The sequence below is a fragment of the Psittacula echo genome, assembly GCF_963264785.1.
Source record: "Psittacula echo genome assembly, chromosome: 3".
Taxonomy (NCBI): domain Eukaryota; kingdom Metazoa; phylum Chordata; class Aves; order Psittaciformes; family Psittacidae; genus Psittacula; species Psittacula echo.
The window spans coordinates 72,817,931-72,839,136 of NC_137736.1; the positions used below are offsets into that span (position 1 = coordinate 72,817,931).

At 40.1% G+C, this 21,206-nt stretch overlaps 1 protein-coding gene across 2 annotated transcripts in view; it reads right to left on the reverse strand.

The window, feature by feature from the left end:
• Positions 1-7,288: 7,288 nt before the first annotated feature.
• Positions 7,289-21,206, reverse strand: part of IPO5 (importin 5) — a 44,991-nt gene continuing 31,073 nt past the window's right edge. The window contains exons 19-26 of one of the 2 annotated variants that reach the window (XM_080613874.1): positions 20,573-20,745; positions 20,014-20,125; positions 19,420-19,475; positions 15,578-15,700; positions 15,056-15,275; positions 12,469-12,697; positions 10,800-10,941; positions 7,289-7,937 (exon numbers count right to left, since the gene is read on the reverse strand). In XM_080613874.1, coding sequence (XP_080470000.1) covers positions 7,851-7,937; positions 10,800-10,941; positions 12,469-12,697; positions 15,056-15,275; positions 15,578-15,700; positions 19,420-19,475; positions 20,014-20,125; positions 20,573-20,745 — 1,142 coding nt within the window. In that variant the 3' untranslated portion in view covers positions 7,289-7,850. Of the gene's footprint in view, positions 7,938-10,799; positions 10,942-12,468; positions 12,698-15,055; positions 15,276-15,577; positions 15,701-19,419; positions 19,476-20,013; positions 20,126-20,572; positions 20,746-21,206 lie in introns of those variants that run through there. The other variant, XR_013956467.1, reaches the window with a different exon arrangement.

Here is a 21,206-nt window from a genome sequence, read left to right on the forward strand (position 1 = left end):
TGTCTCTGTCTACTCTGCCGGAGGCAGTCCTGAAGAGCCCTGTACTACTGAGACCTCAGATGAAGTCAGGTCACTGGAGCAGTTTGCCTTAGTCGATGAGGAATGGGTTAGGGACCAGTTGAGCAATCTGGACATCCATAAATCCATGGGTCCAGATGGGGTGCACCCGCGGGTGCTGAGGGAACTGGCAGAAGTCATTGCTAGACCACTCTCCATCATCTTTACCAAGTCTTGGGAAACGGGAGAGGTGCCTGAGGACTGGAGGAAAGCAAATGTCACTCCAGTCTTCAAAAAGGGCAAGAAGGAGGACCCGGGTAACTATAGACCGGTCAGCCTCACCTCCATCCCTGGGAAAGTGATGGAACACCTTATCCTTGATGCCATCTTAAGGCATGTCAAGGATAAGAGGGTTATGAGGGGCAGTCAACATGGCTTTACCAAGGGGAAGTCATGCTTGACCAACCTCCTAGCCTTTTATGAGGAAATAACGCGGTGGATGGATGATGGCAGAGCGGTGGATGTGGTCTACCTTGACTTCAGCAAAGCATTTGACACAGTCTCCCACAGCATCCTCATAGCTAAACTGAGGAAGTGTGGCCTGGATGATCAGGTAGTGAGGTGGACTGCGAACTGGCTGAAGGAGAGAAGCCAAGCCAGAGAGTTGTAGTCTATGGGGCGGAGTCCAGTTGGAGGCCTGTATCTAGTGGAGTGCCTCAAGGGTCAGTACTGGGACCAGTATTATTTAATATATTCATCAATGATTTAGATGAGGGAATTGAGTGTACTGTCAGCAAGTTTGCTGATGACACTAAGCTGGGAGGAGTGGCTGACACACCAGAAGGCTGTGCTGCCATCCAGCGAGACCTGGACAGGCTGGAGAGTTGGGCAGGGAATAACTTGATGAAATATAACAAGGGAAAGTGTAGAGTCCTGCATCTGGGCAGGAACAACCCCAGGTTCCAGTATAGGTTGGGGAACGACCTGTTAGAGAGCAGTGTAGGGGAGAGGGACCTGGGGGTCCTAGTGGACAGCAGGATGACCATGAGCCAGCACTGTGCCCTTGTGGCCAAGAAGGCCAATGGCATCCTGGGGTGTATTAGAAGGGGGGTGGTCAGTAGGTCGAGAGAGGTCCTCCTTCCCCTCTACTCTGCCCTGGTGAGACCGCATCTGGAATATTGTGTCCAGTTCTGAGCCCCTCAGTTCAAGAAGGACAGGGACCTGCTGGAGAGAGTCCAGCGCAGGGCAACTAAGATGATTAAGGGAGTGGGGCATCTCCCTTATGAGGAAAGGCTGAGGGAGCTGGGTCTCTATAGTTTGGAGAAGAGGAGACTGCGGGGGGACCTTATTAGTGTATATAAATATATAAAGGGGGAGTGTCATGAGGATGGAGCCAGGCTCTTCTCAGTGGCAAACAATGATAGGACAAGGGGTAATGGGTACAAACTGGAACACAAGAGGTTCCACTTACACTTGAGAAGAAACTTCTTCTCAGTGAGGGTGACAGAACACTGGAACAGGCTGCCCAGGGGGGTTGTGGAGTCTCCTTCTCTGGAGACGTTCAAAACCTGCCTGGACACATTCCTATGTAACCTTATCTAGGTGTTCCTGCTCCGGCAGGGGGATTGGACTAGATGATCTTTTGAGGTCCCTTCCAATCTCTAACATACTGTGATACTGTGTGATACTGTAATTCAGGCAAGGTTAAATTCCCTGATTCAAGATCCTGTTACAATCATGTTTTTCAGTGATCTGCATAAAAAATATGACTTTCACTCCAGGCTTTTTTTGGTTGGAAGATTAACATTAGTTTTTAAGGTAGGATACAAATTGAATATTAAACCTTTTATTTCATTTATATCAAATCCTATCTTGTTAATAGCATTAAGAAAATGTTATTAAACAACATTTTGTTGCCAGCACATAGTACCTGAAAAAACATACTTAAGATATATTTAAAAGATAACTGTTGCTACTTAGGAAAAAAAAACCAGTCACACATTTAATGCAGAAATAGTAAGCTGAAGAACCCCCCTTTCTTTTCTTCTTCCCTGCTTCCCCACCTGCAGAGGACACCAGCCATCTGCAAAAGGTGGCAAGCAATGGCAGTGGTTTTGGCAAAATGAGGGACAAGTAATATGAGCAAAACTGGCTGAAGTTAAACTTGCAGTTCCATTCGGTCACCCCTAACTCTGGAATGCTTCCCTATTTACCCCAAGAACATCTGTGAACATGCACGCTTCCCACTTTTCTGGAAGAAAATTCCAGAATTCCATTACCCAGCGACCATCTGGTGCCTCAGGAGAGGTTTGAGCCCTCCTCTGCAAGCAGCAACACCGCATCCTCCAAAAAAAACCCCACACCCCTTAAGGCATTCACTGCTTACTGTTACATTTTCACTCTCCATTGCTAAATAAGTGAAACTCAGCTACAAATGCTAGTGTGCACCTAGTGTTATATTAGCTCAAGTTATTCTTAAACCAAGCGTGGTACCAATATTAAACTGAAAAGGCATTTAGATGCCACGGTTTAGCAGCTGCAGAAACTCCCTGCACCTGAAGTGAGGTCATGGGCAGCCTCTGGAGTGGGAAAGCAAAGTCATAAAAATCAGAAGTGACTTGAACATACTAGGTCCGACCTTACCTTCTTGGAAACACACAGGGGAAATCACATCACTGGCGCAAACCAGAATGATAGGAAAGGATCTCACAGAGATTGTAGAAACATTCTCCTTGGAGCAGAAATGGCCATTCCTTGTCTCTGAACCAGAGAGGTGAATTTCAACCAACTCCAGCATTGCAAAAGCACTCAGAGATCATCATCCCAGGCTTCCATTCCCAGGCTGATTTTCTTGACAGACTCAGAATAGCTGAGAGGCTATTTGATTTCTTCTCCACCAGATAATTAGAAAGATCAGAGTGAATTCTACAAGCAAGATCTGTGAACTCATAAAGACCAAACATTTGAGCCTCATGGGCTATGAGGGAACAAGACACTGCTTTTGAAAAGCAAATACTCTGATACAGAAAAGTATTCTAAAACTCAAGGGACAAACCCAGCTTTCTACTGGAAAACAAACCATACTGTTACTGAGCTTAGCATTTTGTATTCAAAGATACAAACCACACAGCTTTCTCATGTCTTGAACGGGTCTCCAGTCCTCACATCCCTCTTGCCTCGGAAAAGATGCTGTAGAAGCCTTGTCCTGAATTAAAAGAAACCTAGACTTAATGGCTTCTAGGGCTACAGTAGTGGGTAGTGTCTTCTGAATGAGGCTCTTGTGACAGAGGAAGTTAATTCAGCAGTGGCACAGAGGCACAAACTTGTTATTGTACCTGTTAACAGCATGTTAATAGTATGTTAGCCTGAGCCCAGCATAACCCAGACAGAAATCTAACTTGATGACTAAAGGAGGTATCTATGGAGGTAGCTCACACCCTCCAGAAACAGGAGCAAACACACCTCTAGGTGGCGGTTAAATAACAAGTAATTTACCTGTCAGTGTGGAACACCTCAAGAACTGGCAAAATCTCCTGGGAAGCTGATATGAGGCAGCAGCAGGACTGACTACTTTTACAGAATGGATTTTTGTTTTCATTGATCTATTCTAGGAGCAGGAAAAGAATAGATACCAGGAAACCCAAGTGTTCATGAGTAGTTACATTACAGAACAACAACTGAGGCTATTAATGAACCATTGCAATGCCAGTAACAAACGCCATCCCAAGAACCATCTGAGATACCAGCAATTTCTATCAGCACCAACTCACACAGTAGTTGTCTTTGGTCTCAAACACTTCCTTATGACAAAACGTATCACTACCCATTTCCCTTCACCGAACAGGGCTGCAGACAATTATTTATGTACAAAGCTCATGACAGATACCCAGTATCAGGTGAGATGAATCGTATTACTTTTATCCAAGTATTGAGCCCGTACCTCTGAAGTCTCAGCAGAGGTTAAGCTATCCCAAGAGAGGCTCTTTCTTGAAGCAATACAAACATCTTTGTGATACTCAAAAAAAGCAAAGGACCTTTACTAGATAGATACTTGGATCCTGTTTACAGCTTCCCGGAAGACAACAAATGCATTTCTTAGAATTTAAGAGACTATCAAGCCCCATACAAGTAAGTACAATTGACAAAGTTAGCAGAATAAGAGTGGATGGAATGATTAAATAACAAAGGCCAAGGCTGCTCCCCAAAGATGCACATTAAAATACTTACAAGTATAACAAAATGTGGGGTGGCATTCTTTTTAATAACACCCTCATCGTATCTGGAAGCCTCAGTGTATGTGTTCATGCCTATGAATACCACAAAGGCAAAACCAAAGCTATAGTTCAAGAGCCCAGGGGAGCCCAGCATATATATATGCATATACAGAGCCATTAGGAAATTCACCTTCTTTATTTCATCAAAAATCCCAACTGTGCAACACATCTTACTCTCATGCATATACTCCACACATGAGACTGAAGATTCTAGATGTGTGGAGAACCACAGACATTTGGCGTATCAACCACCATTCTGTGCTGTGGAATACCAGCCTTTGCACTCAGCATTACTTTGAAGTCTCTGCAGAGACAAAGCGATGACAGAATGCCACAGCTCTACATAAACCCAGTGTCAAAACCATGAAGTCTACAAGTCACTTCCTTGCACAGATTCTCAGGGAGATCTTGTAGACAAAGCCAGGCAAAGGAAACTAGACATTTATCTGCACGTTTTAGTATCTCTCACAAACAACCTAGAATTGCAAACAAAACACAAGTAGTTTCACCTTCAGAGTAATACAAACAGGTGAGTCTAGATGGGAACTCACTTAAGCATCAGAAGATGAGCTGCTTTGGAAAGCAATGCTTGTGAATGCTGGTCACTACTACATGCTTACATAAGCAAATATAACTGCAATTCTGGAACACTGCGGAGTTTTCTAGTTGTGTTTCATGTTACAAATTACAACCTCAAACACTTTCGTGTGGATGACTGGGTGGATTTGGTACCTCTTTGTTCAGCCAAGGCAGAGCACTCCTATTGTTTGTGGTGCTCTTTACACTAGATTAGGTACATCTATTACCTAACACCATGGTGGAGCACTTTGATAAAGCATGGTCGGAGCTATATCCACGAAAAGTGGTCAAAATAAAATCACAGAATGGTTTGGAAAGGACCTTAAAACTCATCCAGTTCCAACCCCATGGGAAGGACACCTTCCACTAGACCAGGTTGCTCAAAGCCCCATCCAGCCTGGCCTTGAACACTGCCAGGGATAGGGCAGCCACAGCTTCTCTGGGCAACCTGTGCCTCACCACCCTCACAGGGAAGAGCTTCTTCCCAAATATCTGATCTAAATCTATCCTGTCAGTTTAAAGCCATAATGACCCTTCCCATATCCATACCACAGTTAGATTCCTTCAGCTCCTTCCTAAGGATGACTTTTTAGATACAGATAAAGCTATTGTTCTATACTTTGTCTGGGCAACAGTACTTCAGTGCTGTTGAAGATCATGAACGGTTGACTGCTTAAAAATTCTGTTCTGCAACCATCAACTAAGGAACCTGAAAAGCAAAGATTATCAATTCAGAGAGCTTTTAAAGAAGCGGAAGGGGAGGGTAGTGTTTCTGAAGCTTGCAGGAGTTGAGAAAATGCTACAGAAGCTTTTACATTAATCCTGATCAAGTTCAATGAGGACAAGCAAGATGAGACCTCCAAGTACGCCCTGGAACAGACCTACCTATCAGGCTGGCACTGCAACTCACTCACTGGTAAAATGGTTGTTAACAAGGTAAAAGCAACTGCACAAAGTTGCTCCATGCCACCTCCAGCACACAGAGCAACCCCATCTCCTGGTCTGTTGTTCTCATTTACTTGAACTGAAAGGAAATAAAGATGACTAAAGTTGGTCTGTAAAAACAGCAACGCAAATGCTACTCTCTTGCATTACAGAGAGCCAAGGTTGATGCTAAATGTGCTACTCTTTTCTCCATATAGCGGCAGTCCAAAGAAGGAGAAAAATTCTGAGCTTGAAACTTTGAGAAGAGTGCAAAAAGCAACCTGTGGGGAAAAACTGGCATGGGTTAGGCTGAGAGGAAATTTAAAATAAAGAATACTTTAAAAAAAAAAACCAAACCCCAAACAGCATGAACAAGAGAGATGATATTATATATAGCGCAATTTTTGTAGTTGGAACCAGTGTTGAGATAACTGACTTGACTTACTAGTTCTACTCACATTACCAGTATCTTACCCTTAACAGAGTATTTTCCAGATACATGAAAATTTGGATTTCTGCAAATACAAGATTAACAATATTTAGCAAAGTGGAAACTGGGTATTTTGTTACACTGCTTCAGCTGCATCTAAACAAACTGCAGCATCAACCCCTATGGTTAAGGAAGTTTGTGTCACAGACGTTTGGATATAATGGTGCTGGGCTGGTCTTGGTACCCCTCATTCTCTATTGGGTTTGGCTTTTGAAACATTTTCTAAGGCAAAATTTATTAAGAGAGGAATTTGTTACATGTAAAGTTTTAACTTTTCTTGTTCAAAAGGAGGAAAACGTAACACCCTCTTTGAAAGGATTTTCATGTTTTAAGAGGTTATTGAGATTGAAGAACACTGCAGTAAACAACTGAAGGTTTTAAAACCCAATGCATATAACTAACATCCTCAAAGTAACAAGTTTGAAACTTCAGAAACTTCACTCACCTTCACAGAGTACGTGATTTCTCACACTTATGTTTGCTGCTTTGATAGCTGGTAAATATTGCTCTTGCAGTACCAAAAAGACCTGGAAAGGTTTTTGATTCTTTCAGGTCAAGCCATCAGCTACAGGATTGTTTTAAACAAAACACAGGCTCCTGTAACAGTATCGGTGGCTGCCCGATCATGTTGTACATTTGCAGCTGGAACAACACTACATTTTATAATGTATACCTTAGGTAGTGAAATTGCATCTGAACACGAGAAACATCTTTAAGTCAAGATATGTAAATTTACTGTCATAAAAGGAATGCCATTAATTTTCCATTCTACACACTTAGGTGAAAATTTTGTTAGAAACAAACAAAAACGCGTAAAATCTGCAATAGGCAATAATATACAAAGTTTCAAATATAAAATCATGACTTGTATAGTTTGTCACTTGCATCTTTTCACAAGAGGAAACTAAAAGAACCACACATCACTGAACTTCTACACAAGCTTCTTATGTTTCAATGTCATTTATTGAGGAGTGAACGAGATACTGTCAGACATGCCAAAGAGACTTCACATTCAAGGGCTGGAAGCTGAACAGCTTTCCTCATTGAGTCACTGTTGTTTTGGGGATCTGAAAGTCCGATCAATGAGGTCTTCATGCTTGATGTTTGTCTTCAGTTTTTCATCTTCTGATCTACTAACTTGTTGGGCAGAAGGACATTTTCTACCCTACCAAGACTCACACTCCAATTAATACAATTAACACTAGATGTAGAGAAATGTTTCTCTGTTATAACGTACGTCTACTGCTGGAAGTCTTAAAGCTGTTTCTTAATTCATTATGTCTAATGAGAAAATTCAACTTGTTTCCCTTTCACCATCATAGGGATGGCTTATACCGTTAGAAAAATACTCTTCAGTGCTATTGTAGGGTTTACAGGAAACGTCTTCTGTGTTGTGGGATAGAAACAGATTTAAACACCGTTCTGAAATAATGCTGCTTCTTGCTGCCACTGCCTGTAGGTTGCAGAAGAATGGCCTACACGCACTACAGTTCTGGTTTTACTCAAAAAAGAAACAAAAGAAACCTAAACAGTAGGGTAAACGTTTATTTGGAGTTAGTTTTCTTGCAGATGATAATTAAGGCCCTTCAAGCAGAGTTCAGTAGCTCCTGTATGGCTGCCTGTTGATCTGCATTGAGCTGTGATATGCATTCTGTCCACAGTTGTCCAGATGTCTGGAAAACAAAATGAGAAGTTGTCTTTAAGCAGGCTGTCAAACTTCTAAGGCACACACTAAACTTTCACATGTTTACAAAGCTCAGCATTCACTGGGCTTATTCCTGAAATATATACATATAAATGCCAAAGAGAACAGACTGAAATCTTCAGTTACACAATCCTACACATGCTTAAATAGAGAAGCTCTAAAATTATAAATGGAGGTGAGCTCTGGTTAAACAGCAGTGGAGTAATTAATCTGAAACTCCTGGGAACTCCCTATAACTAAGCGGGTCAAATGACAATTGACACTCTTTAAGTTAACCATAACCTAAACCATGTGCTGCATTTTGCACTGAAGTTTAAAGATCAACAAGGAGGCAAAACTGAACCATGCCTAAATGCAACAGTATCTTTTGGGCAAAGGTGCAACAGTCACATTTCACAGGAAGGGAACACTGTAATTCCATCATAACAAGCTACACACACTACACGTGTATATGCAAAATGCTACTGCCCACACATGGCATTACTCTTTCGTGAAAGGAATGGTAAATTACTTCCCAGAGAGAATAGAATATGTGTAGTAGCATCTATCTGGGTAAGTGTAAACCCACGCTTTGATGCTTCTCAGTATAACTCATCTGTGTTACCACAGCCCTCATCTGAGATGCTAGCTTTTAAACTCACCATCGCTCGGGACTGGTTCTAATGGTACCAGAAAATGCTGGAAATTAAAAAAGGCCGGAAAATAGGATTTATTCACTTATCAACAGAAGCTGGAAGCAACTGGCACCCTGCTTTCTATAGAAGGATGATGACAGGAAAAAGAAAAATTGCACGTGACTGGCTGTAGGTCTTTAGATTAGCTTCTGTAATAGCAGTATACTGGAAGGAAATTAAGAAATGCTTTAATTTATATTTGGTATATTTTATGTTCAGCTCTACTGTAATTGCCCTTTCTCCCACACTTTCTAGGAAAAAAAAAAAAAAAAAAAAAAGGCAAATAAAAATGAATTCACAGAATTCAAAAGAACTTGGAAACAAAGTCTTCAGGTTGGAGTCCGCGTTTTTAAACAGCATTAGGCATTTGAGACTCTCCATGTGCAATGGATTATTGCAGAATCAAATGTGCTCTTCCAGCATTTCGGACACACATTTAAATTAATACTCTACCGAAATATTTCTGGCCTGAGAATACTTAAGCATAAGGAAAAAAGTTTATGTTTCATTCCAGCTATAACCATAATGTTGCTCATGTTAGTTGCTGGCAGTGGAAAAGCTTACTGAGATCATTAGAAAAAAGTCTGCTTGAATCTGGGAAGCAGCAGCAACAACTGGCCGACTGTTAACAGCCTTTAAAGTTCCTACCATGGTATAAAATGTTTACAGCGCTTTACCAAGTCAAAGTACTATGTGTGAAGAGAGAAAGGGTTGGTAACACTATGCTAAAATTGTATTTAAAAAACAAAACAAAACAAAAAACCCAAACCCATCACCTTTAAGATGCACAGCCTGAACGTAAATCGTTCTACCAATGCAGAAGTCTCATTTCCATATTAATGTTCCTACTATTCCTGGCCAAAAATGGACTTTGCTACACACAACTGATCTCTACATGTATGGGCTATTGTATTGTTAAAAATCAACTAACCTTGAGCATTTAAGGTAAACAAATGCATTCGCATACCCTAATACAGAAGTTCCATATCCAAACTAAGCACTAACAGTCCGGATTCATGTCTGCTAGCCAGAATCCAGAACAGCCACTCACACCACTTTCACTTTGGAACTTTGCTTGATTTCATTCTTTTTATACCTTCAGAGTTTTAAACAGGTCATTTTCTACCAGACATAATGGATCTCACAGGCTGATATACTCATCCAAGTGAATCATTTGCAAAATGAAGTATTCCTAAAGTTCTTGAACGTGAGTTTTGCCAAAGCACGTAAGGTAGAATGGACAACAACTGAACTGCTGCTGCTCTAAATCCTCTACATGTTTTTATCAGCTATATGTTTGTGCTGCGGTTTTCTCACACTAAATCCAACACATAGCACTGTACCAGCTACTAGAAAGGAAAATAACTCTATCTCAGCAGTAACTAGGACAGCTCACCAGGCACACTACTTAATATCATTAGGTGCTGCAAACTGTCAAGTGCATCTACATGATAACATCTGGCCCTGGGTCAGGTCTGCCTTATAAGCCCTATCACTTACAAAACTGTAGAGAGGCGCTGCTTAAATACTTAAGACATCCCCATCAGCCATCACTGTAAGTACTTGTTACGGCATAAAGGAAGCGAACCTTGAGGCAGCTCCCCAAAGGTAGGAAAACCTTGAACAGCTGCCTATATCTGCACTGGCTTAAAGAGGGCAGTAGTAAAATTACTTGTGGCTTGCACTCATTCTCTAGCAAAAATCCCAAGACTCTACCGTATTACTAGGTCACCACAGCGTGCTGGGGACCCTTACAGAAACCATAAGTATGTTGGCTCTAATCCCACAGTACAGTTCACTGATACAAAGATATGCAGATTTCTCTCCAAATTTTAATTTCTGGCTCAGAAAACGTTATGAAACAACCCCACAACCAACCTATACTGGCTAGTACGTTAACCATCTAGCTGCATGTATTTTTTGTTTGTTTGTTTTTAAATTAATAAGCTTCTGAAGTTTATCAAAAGAGATTCAAGTGCAAATACTACCAAATTTTATCATCAATGGTTCAAGGAATGTCCAAGGATATTCAAGATCACTGGTTGAAGTACTATTCTTTAAGGAGGTAAGGCTCTCAAAACTTGTTTAACAGTTCGGTTACTTGTGAAAGCAGATTCCAAATGTTCCCTTCATACCTAAGGCTAGCATTTACTTACCTGCACTTGGCGAACAACATTAGCCAACCGCTTGATACATGGATCTTCATGTTTAATAGCTTCATGAATTTCACCATCTGCTATTATACCAAATATTCTGGGAAGGTTGGAATTGTTGGGACCGAGGACAACTGGGTTGTTGCTGTTACAATCAAAACATAATACAAATAAATTAATACGTAACTAAAAAAAAAAAAAGTAAGCATTTTCCATGTTAGTGGAGTGATTTTGAAATATTTTATTCTAAAGATGCTTATTTACATTTAAGTTTCACACAGCTGAGTAAGTACACACAGCTTCATTGCCTGCTGACAGAATGTTCCTTCTCTGGTTAATATTTAACCAGCTGACTCTTTAATCGGCCCACATTTTATCAAGAAAAAGTTCTGAACTGTACAGAATGGATGAGTTCCATGCAGGCAGAACTGTAAACAGCGTGACAAAAATACTCTGCCTAAGAGGGCTTGTTCCTCCCTCTCACAGTGCTGCAAGGGGAATGAGATTGTGTTACTGGCATGGGGAGAACCAGAGACTGCAGCTCTCTGCCAGCACTCGCAGACAGCAAGTTCTACTCTCTCTTCCCAGCCAAGTGTTGGAGTAAAGAAGTTCTGGCAACCAGGATCTGCGTGAAGAATATGATCTACTTCCAGCCCTGCTACCTACCACTGCTGGAATGCAGAAGCTGTGAATGTAGGACTGACAGAGATCCAGGGAAGTAACATTGCAAGGCTGAGTCACGTGCACAGAGCTGGGTACAAAAGCATGCTAGTACTGCAATTCCCAACTTCTACATACATCTGTATATGCATACATGTCAGTATTATTATGGTGTCTCTACACAATAATCAGCCCAGGGATCTCAGTTGCTGCTACCACCTTGCCTTAATAAAGCACCAAGAGACACAAGGTATTCACATAGCAGAAAAGACTATAGGAAATCTAAGTTACTTCTTTTCTATTTTTCTACTAAGATATAACATGGTGTCAGCCACAGCACGGCTCCTACATACTGTTTCAGAAGCTGACATTCTTCCACTCAATTATGAAGTGCAACTTGTACCCACACTGTAAGATTATCTTTTTTTCCTCCATTGACTTATTGGAGTGAGCACAAATCTAAAGAACAAGCTGTGGTACAAGATGTTTTCAGCAATAACTGAATTTATTATTAAAAACTTAAGGGAGATAGCACTTTACCATGAATTTCTCTATTATTTCTCTACTTCATATTTTGTTTTGTTGATACTACAGCTTTTGGAAAGCAAAAAGGTGCAGATCTACTTTAAAAGGTTATGAAAAGAAGGCTGCAAGGACATGTGTGCTGCTCTTAAGTAAAAAGGCTTGCTCAGTAATGTTGATACGTAAACAGAGTAACAAAAATCTTCCTGGAATTTTCTGTAGAAGTTCCCAGCTGATAACTTTTCCATCACATACGTAAAAAATAATTCTTGGCTGCTTTAATAAAGCCATACGGGCATTGGTTAGGATAAGAACACTATTTTAAAAAACCAGCAACACCACAGTGGAAGGGTCAGTTCTGACATTCCAAATGTCCTCCCTAAAGCATGTGCAAATTAACCTGGCAGTTTCTCAGATTTGGAAAATGAATGCAAGGAAAGAATCTGCAAACAAGCTTACTTTCTGCATTGATGTCAAGACTTTGCCTTACCTCTCAATCAAGTCACACAGATAATTGAAAGTATAAACAGCTTCTTCTTTATCTTCATGAAGAGGAAGCCATGATAACCAGTGTGGCAGGACTTCTTCAACATTTACACAGTCAGGCTTGAACTTCATTATCTTTCCTACAGCTGAAATGCAGTTCTCTGTTGCATTGACATTCTCTTTGGTTTTGGCATCTGGTGACTGAATGACTCTCACCAGCAATGGAAGCGCCTCTAATTGTTAGATAAAACAAGAATAAAGTTTATTGCACAATCAAGTTTTATGTTACAAACATCCCAAATTCCACATCCATGTATTAAAACCAGGATTTTTTTTTTTGTGGCCAAAGCACTAAAATACAGTCATCCTAACGTCCCACTACTAGGCTCTTCACTACTCAAGAATCGTATGAAAAATGGATAGTTAAAGCTATGCAAGGAAACATAAGAAAACAGCTACTGCAGAAGTCTGGATCTGCTTTATACGTTCAGAAAAAAAATAAGAATCTTTCTGTGCAAGTCTGATCTAAAAGACATTGTAGTTTATAGTAAAAACATAGGTAGAAGCATTATTTTTTTAATCTAACAGGCTCTAGAAACACAGGATGATCAAAAGCACTGACGGAGTGACATTCACATTAATTTGGACTGTAGCGCATGTCTACAGCGTATACATGCTGTACATCTAGTGCTAGATATATAAAAATATATATGTATGTACACATACACAACTCCCACCATTAAAAGGTGCACTGGGAAAAGCTCATAGGAGAAATCTCATCTGGTGAATCCACTGGGCATGGTTTAGATGTAAAAATCAAGCATCAGGGAAAATGCAAACTTCCTTGCTAGGTTAATAACAGTTACATTTTTTTAGGTCATGCAGGTAACCACAGGCATACTTAGTGATAGGACAAGGGGTAACGGGTTAAAACTTAAACAGGGGAAGTTTAGATTGGATATAAGGAGGAAGTTCTTTACTGTTAGGGTGGTGAGGCACTGGAATGGGTTGCCCAGGGAAGCTGTGAATGCTTCATCCCTGGCAGTGGTCAAGGACAGGCTGGACAAAGCCTTGAGTGACATGGTTTAGGGTGAGGTGTCCCTGCCCATGGCAGGGGGGTTGGAACTAGATGATCTTAAGGTCCTTTCCTACCCTAACTATTCTATGATTCTAAGTGAAGATTAATGTCACAATTTTAGTTACTCGTATCTATGAGGACTTCAGAGCACTCTACATGCATGCAGGAACAATTGTCCTTGCGTTCTTCTGCTAAAAATATAATGCTAAAGCTGTGAAATTCTGTATCAGCACAGAAAAGAGGTTGCGGAATTGCGCAGAAAGCACACTTCAAAATAACTCAAATTACTGAGAGTGAGATTTCACACTACTTTATTTGCATGAGTAAGTAGCAGCTTTGCAGTTAAGAAATACACAATGACACTTGCTATATTAACTTCACGGAATGAGATTTGTGAAGAATTTAGCAGCTATGGAAAAACAGAATTAACCCTAAGCTAGACAAGGATACTTCTATGGGGCTGATAAACTTTACAGAACTGCAAAAACTTGGTCATCAGACCTGCTAGCTTGTGTACTGAATGCAGGGTAACAATGCTGGACTTTTCTGCAAAGCCAAATTTGTATCACAGAAGTCTACTATGTCCAGGCACAAATTCATTCATGTACATACATAAGAATTTAAAACACTTTGAGGTGCCTGCTAATAAGCTGGATGCTGTAAACTAGAAAGTTTTTTATCTAAACATCAACTAAAGGAGAAGCCGAGCGTCTGAGTTTAATCAAAGCTTATTTATCCAAATTCAAAGAAAAGGATTAAAGTTGTTACAAAGTTTAAGTGGGCCAAGGTGAAGTCTAATGAACAAAAATTAAAATTAAGACTTGAAGAGATGTTAAACTTCCCCAAAACTTCAAAAGCAGAACTGTCTTGACCCCAGTCTCTATCCCATTAGTTTTAGGACAAGCCATAAAAACCTTACAGAGAAGTTAACAAAGTATTTTTCTAGACAATTTTAAATATTAATGCTCTTAACGGTTCACTGCAATGTTTCCCCCGTGCTTTTTTCTTTTTTTTTTTCCTGAAAGACACCTTATCTTGATTGCCACATGGTGACAGTTTACATTAATCCCTACCGCATGGTTCTTATTTTCTTACATCATTTAATTCAGCTTTTGTTTAAGATTCCTGTGAAACACGTATTTGAAACAGCTGACTAAATATCTGCTTTAAAAAAATAAGAAAATCTTTTATAAGGGATGCTAGTTAGTGCACAAAATGAACTTTGTTGACTGGCAAGAAGAGTGCCAGGAGACAACCACTTCTTTAAATTCCAGATGAAGTTTTAAAGAAACTCAAGACATTCAGAAAAAGCAAAATGTTTCTGATAGGTATTATACTGATTTCATTTCTTAGTCACAAAAATCAGACTCCTTTTTATATAATGGGAAAGCAGAGTGACACATTAGTTATTAGCATTCTAGGCTACTGTTAACAATCTAGTTCCAAACCCCTGCCATGGGCAGGGACGCCTCACCATAAACCATGTTGCCCAAGGCTCGATGCATGTACATACCTGTGCAAAAAGGACGATAGCTGTCTCCGCCAAACTGTGCCATAACTCCAACACCATAGGCAGCTGCTTGCCTAACCTCTGGGCTGTTGTCACATATTGACTGGAGCATTGGCCTCAGGAAGTATTCAGCGTACTTGAACGAGGAGGGGCTGCAGTGCTCTACAATATCGTCAAAAATGCACAGCCCCCACTGCCTGTCAGGCCACGGCCTATGTGGACACTGCATCAAAACCAGGTAATATTTAAGCCACCTTAAAACTGGTATTTTGTACAGTCAGCAATTAGATCAACAGAACAATCACAGTAACAGTGGTCTGGTAATATTGTTAAAATCCTCCTGGATTAAATTTAATCTTACAAACACACAATTTTCTCCTGTGATACTTGCAGCGATACCATAAACAAAACAAAATCCAGGTGAATATCTGATAGAATATACAAATTATCTATCAAGTTCTCTAAGATTCCAGTATGTTAAAGATTCCAGGCCTATCAACACATCAGAGCAAGCCAGGTACTTACAATTAGGTTGACAATTAGTGGAAGTAGCCTTTCAAACCATGGCAGTACCTTCTCCTTATAACTGCTGAATATTGAGTGCAAAATGTCCGATACTTTAGTCAAAACATAAACGTCATTGTCATCCTGATAAGAAAAGGATACAACTCACATTAAGACTAATGATCTTAGAATTAGTGAAGTCACATGAAATGCCAAGGTGTCTAAACTAATGGAATGAAGTTCAATGATTTGGTTTTGTAAACTCAGTCTTTTAATGTCCACTATTTTTCAACTCTTGATCTCATCACAAAAAGATATAACAGTTTGGGCTGGACGGGACCTTAAGGATCATCCAGTTCCAACCCCCCTGCCATGGGCAGGGACATCTTCCACTAGACCAGGTTGCTCAGAGCCCCATCCAACCTGGCCTTGAACACTGCCAGGGACACAGCAGCCACAACTTCTCTGGACAACCTGTGCCAGTGTCTCACCACCTTTAGAGTAAAGAGCTTCTTCCTATTACCTGATTTAAACCTCCCCTCTTTCAGTTTAAAGCCATTCCCTCTTGTCCTGTCACTACATACCCCTGTCAAAAGTCCCTCTCCAGATTTCTTGTCTTCCCCTTTAAGTACTAGAAGGCTGCTGTAAGGTCTCCTCGGAGCCTTCTCTTCTCCAGGCTGAACAAGCCCAACTCCTCTCAGCCTGTCTTCACAGAAGAGGTGCTTCAGCCCTCTGAGCATCTTCGTGGTCCTTCTCTGGACCTCTTCCAACAGGTCCATGTTCATCTTGCACTGGGGGCCCCAGAGCTCAACACAGCACTGCAGGTGGGGTCTCACGAGCAGGGCAGAGGGAGAGAATCCCCTACCTCGGCCTGCTGGTCACACTCCTTTTGATGCAGCCCAGAACATGGTTGGCTTTCTGGGTGGCAAGCTCACAGTCCTGGCTTATATGTAATTTTTCCATCAACCAATATCCACAAATCCTTCTCCACAGGGCTGCTCTCAATCCACTCACTCCCCAGTCTGTACTAATACTGGGGACTGCCTTGAACCAGGTTCAGGCCTCTGCATTTGGCTTTACTGAAGTTCACAAGGTTCACTCCTCATGCTTTTCAAGGCCCCTCTGAATGGCATCTTTTCCCTCAGGTGCATTAACTGCACTACCCAGCTCGGTGTCATCTGCAAACTTGCTGAGGGAGTACTCAATACCACTGCCTATGTTGTTAATAAAGATATTGAAAAGTACTGGTGCCAGTAGAGACCCCTGAGGGACACCCCTTGTTACTGATCTGTTTGGACATTGAGCTACTGCATGCAACTTTTTGGACATGGCCATCCAGTCACTCCCTTGTCCACCAGACAGCCTTCCATCAAATCTCTATCTCTCCAATTTAGTAACAAGCATGTTCTGTGGGACCATGTCAAAGGCTTTACAGAAGTCAAGGCAGATGACATCAGTTGCTCCGTCTTAATCCACCAATGCAGCCACTCTATCATAGAAATCACCAGATTGTTTGGGCATGATGTGCTCTCTGTGAAGCCACATCAGCTGTCTCTAATCACTTCCCTGTCTTCCATGTGCCGCGACAGAGCTTCCAGAAAAATCTGTTCCATGATCTTACTGGGCACAGAATGAGTCTGACTGGCTGGTAGTTCTCAAGAGTCCTACTTTTTACCTTCTTAAAAATGTAAGTCAATCACTATTGTGTAGGACCTGAAGGTTTGTTTCAGGGACAGAAAAATTCTAGCACGATAAACACTGTCTTGTGCAAATTTACTGCTTCAGTAGATTTCCTTCACAGAAGACAGAAGGTCCTTTTCCTCTTCTGTACCTTACAGATACTACAACAAGCTTTTATTGAAAAGTAAACAGGTAACTGCTTTTGTGACAGAAGATTGTAGCAAAAACGTAAGAATATTAATCCTCTCCTCTTGCTATTTCATTTTTCACCTTGCTCAATTATTGCATCAAACTGGTGAAGTAAAGATCCTTAGTTCAGATCCAGCTATCAATTCGTATTATAGCTGCAAGCAAGGATTGTTCTCTGGACACACTTCCATTCGGAAAACCCTTTTTGTTTTAAAGCAAGTTCTGCTGTACTTGGTATGGCTCTTCTAATCAGTTTATACTTTAAAAGGCAGGCGAAGAGAATACAGCTAGTTTCTGGTCCCTAGTGAGAAACTGGTAAGTATTTCTCATGTAACAGACAGCTTCTCAGAACCGGATATTTAAACCTTCCTGGTCAGCCAACTCTTGCATTGTCAGGGCATAATTCAAGCAGTAGCTCTGGAAAATACACATGAACAAAAATTCAAAAAGAAAACTGCTGCAGCACACTGCAAGGTCCACCTGGCCCGGTATTGCTTACTAACAGCCAATAACAGGGGGAGAGCTTAGCATATGCCTTCTCTCTATCACATCAGCAGTTTAGTTATTGCCTAAGCTGGGGCTGTATCTGGATATCTTACAGAAATTACTGTTTGAATGTCTTTTGTGACTTCTGTACTCCCTTATATTTCTGCTGCCTTGAGGTAACGGCTATATAAACATATTCTGGGACCTAAGTTGTATATCCGTTGCCACATGTTAATTTGGTCTATATGGCAAATGACATTCTGGTCCCACTCCTACTTTCACAGAGTAATGCAGACATGTCTTCCTTGCAGTCTTAAAAAAAAAAAAATAAAAAAATCAGCAAGCTCAAATAGAAATTAAAGCATTTTTAAAATGCCTTGCAACTCTGTGCAGAATAGGGATTCAGCTTTTCTGAAACTGCTGCTTGCTAGCATTTTCTCTCATTATCAGTACACAGTGACACGTAAGAAATAAAGGTAAACTGCTTAACTCACTGTCTACAAGAATGAACAGTAAAGTAAATAAGAAAAAACAGAAAACAGGAAAGGCTCTTGGCTCAGAACTTGAGTTTTGTGATTTTTTTGATCCCAAGCAGTATGTAGGTGCCAGAACTCTCTCCTTTTGAATGCTGGCCTATTGTTCCCAAAGAAAATGGGGTCAAGAACTGTATTGTTATTTCTGAAAGTATTTACATATGGGTGCCTGATCTGTTAAGAAAGATTCTGGATTCTGTATCCAGGTTAAACTCATGCGAACAAGCTGCACAATTCAGCTTCACAAACTTCACACCTGCACTGTGGCAAAAAAAAAAAGTGTTCCAGTTCTTCAATTTACTGAGCATCCTTTACATCTCTTGTCATAAGCAGCAGTGACTTCTTATTCTTTATTACTCTTTCCATACCAATGATGATTTAATAGAACTATTGTATCTCTTCTACAGTCACCTCAACTTTAAATTAAAAAAGTCAGTTTGGCATCTTAGCGGAAAAGCATTCACTTTGGTATTCCCTCATAAGCAAACACATTATGTCAGCTATTCATCCTGCTGTCCTCCTCTGATACTATTTTAGTTCTACTCTTTTCGAGACAGGCTCCTAACCTGACATGCCAGAGGTATGCTCAAGATTAAGAGCCACCTAGGTCATAAGGCACGAAGAAAAAAGAAGTCAGCAGGGCTAGGCTTCAGATAATCACTAAATAGCCTGCTGTAAAGTGCTGTATTAAAGTCATCTAAGAATTGTTTGAGAGGATTAAGAAAATTAAGAGCCGTATCTTGAACTTCCTCCTTCAGTATACCAGACAAGGATACGTTCTGTATTCTATAATTCACTCATGTAGTGTGACCTTTTTCTTACTGAAAGTTTTGAAGGAATATGGTAACATATATTCTTCCAGAAAAAAATAATTCTGCAGATGCACTACGCTTTAACTGAGTAACATAGCATATCCATGTAATGTAGTTTCATCCTGGTGCTCTGTACATTGAAAAGCTCCCCAAACAAACTTACCTCATCTTGTAATGACTCTTCAACTTGTTCATCATAGTCTTCATCTTGTCTTTTCACTGAGTTAAAAAAACAAATATTAAACCATTACATTTCTACATAAAAAGCCTGTGAAAGAAAAAAAAAAAAAGAAAAGAACAACAAATTTAGAAAATAGGAAACAATAGCTGAAGATGTAACAGGAATTTTGTCTTTAAGGAGCTTCAAAGAGCTTTCACAGAGAAACAAAAAGTATAATGAGACAGCTCAGTTTAGGAATGCATGTAAAAGCACATGAAACAGAAATATACACACCACCGTGTCCACAAGGACAAGAAAAATGCACAGAAATAAGAAGCTACCAGCACTGTCTTCAAGTAAATCTGTCCACCAACTTTTGATTCAACTGCAGAATTTCTGCAAATGATGTCATCTTCATCTTCCCAGAGCTCACAAATGTACCTCATGGATTGTGCTGTTTCAAAGCCCAATTACCTTACATAAATATGTAAATTAAAGAAATCTGAACTAAGCTTTTTTTGTGTTCAGAAATTATTAGGAATTCTGCTTTAAAGAACAGCCATATACTCACGTCAACAGGAATTTGTATTAACTTACCTTGTCTTAATTCTTGGTTTTTAAAGTGCTCTTCTAGTTTTCCTTTCAGTATTCCTCCAAGTTCTTCAAAGTGTTCATTGTTAAGGCATCCATCTCCCATTACATCAATACACTAGTGAAATAAAAGGATCATTTTTTCAGCTTTAAGTTACATGAGCAGTTTCAATTAAATCTAAGCACACAATATTAATACATGCTCTGCTTTAAGTGATCATTAGTAGAAATGATACTAATAGAACATTCACACTGCAATCAATGCTCAAGTTATACAAGGCAGGTATAGTACCACTGCACATTCCATGCACAGAACTTCAGTGCTTTCTGTTTAAAAATGAATAAATCCAGTCATTATTTTAGGTTAATACTTTGGTATTTTGGTTCTTTAAAAAAAAGTACAACTAAGTTTTTCAATCAGCTATAATATTTACAGCCAAGCCAAAACTCACAGAGGAAGCTTTGCAATTCTTCCAGCCATTTAAATGAATATCAAACTCATGTGCTTTCTTACTGTAAAAAGCTACAAACAGTAACACCACTAAATTTGTAGGGAAGAAGTTACCTTTGCAAAAGAATGCATTATTTCTGAGAGGACATCTGAATCTGGTTCTGTTCCAATGGCTTTGATGAGCGCATCACACATGAAGTGCCACATCTGTGTGAGGTACTCTGGCCCACGAACTCTAGCACATTCAAGAAGCAGGGGCATTGACTCTGCTGCTGCCACTCGAACACGTTTCATTATTAAGGAAATAAAACAACCAAGGCCAACATAAAGCACTTAGAATTTAAGCACCCACCACCATAATGAAGTTATTAGTTTTCTACCTAAAAATCTACTTATTTTTAATTGTAGTGTATTTGATTTCTTAATTAGATACAGACTAAAATCACAGAAAAATTAAACTTTAAGTTGTTTCAAGACTGTTTCAAGCCATGACAGAAAAGCTATTCAAGTTCTCCTTCACTTTGTTGGCACAAACATCACTGTCTACTACTTTTTTTTTTTAAGATCATAGATATGTTTGTTTAAAAAGAAACTAGGGGAAAAAGTAGGATACATTGCCTAAAATAGTGTGTAAAACAATGTTCTCTGAAACAATTTCTGCTATAAAGCACAGAATTTTTTAACACTAACACTTTCAGTATGTTTAGGAAAACAATAAGCATGACTTTTGATTCTTCCAAACTAAGTT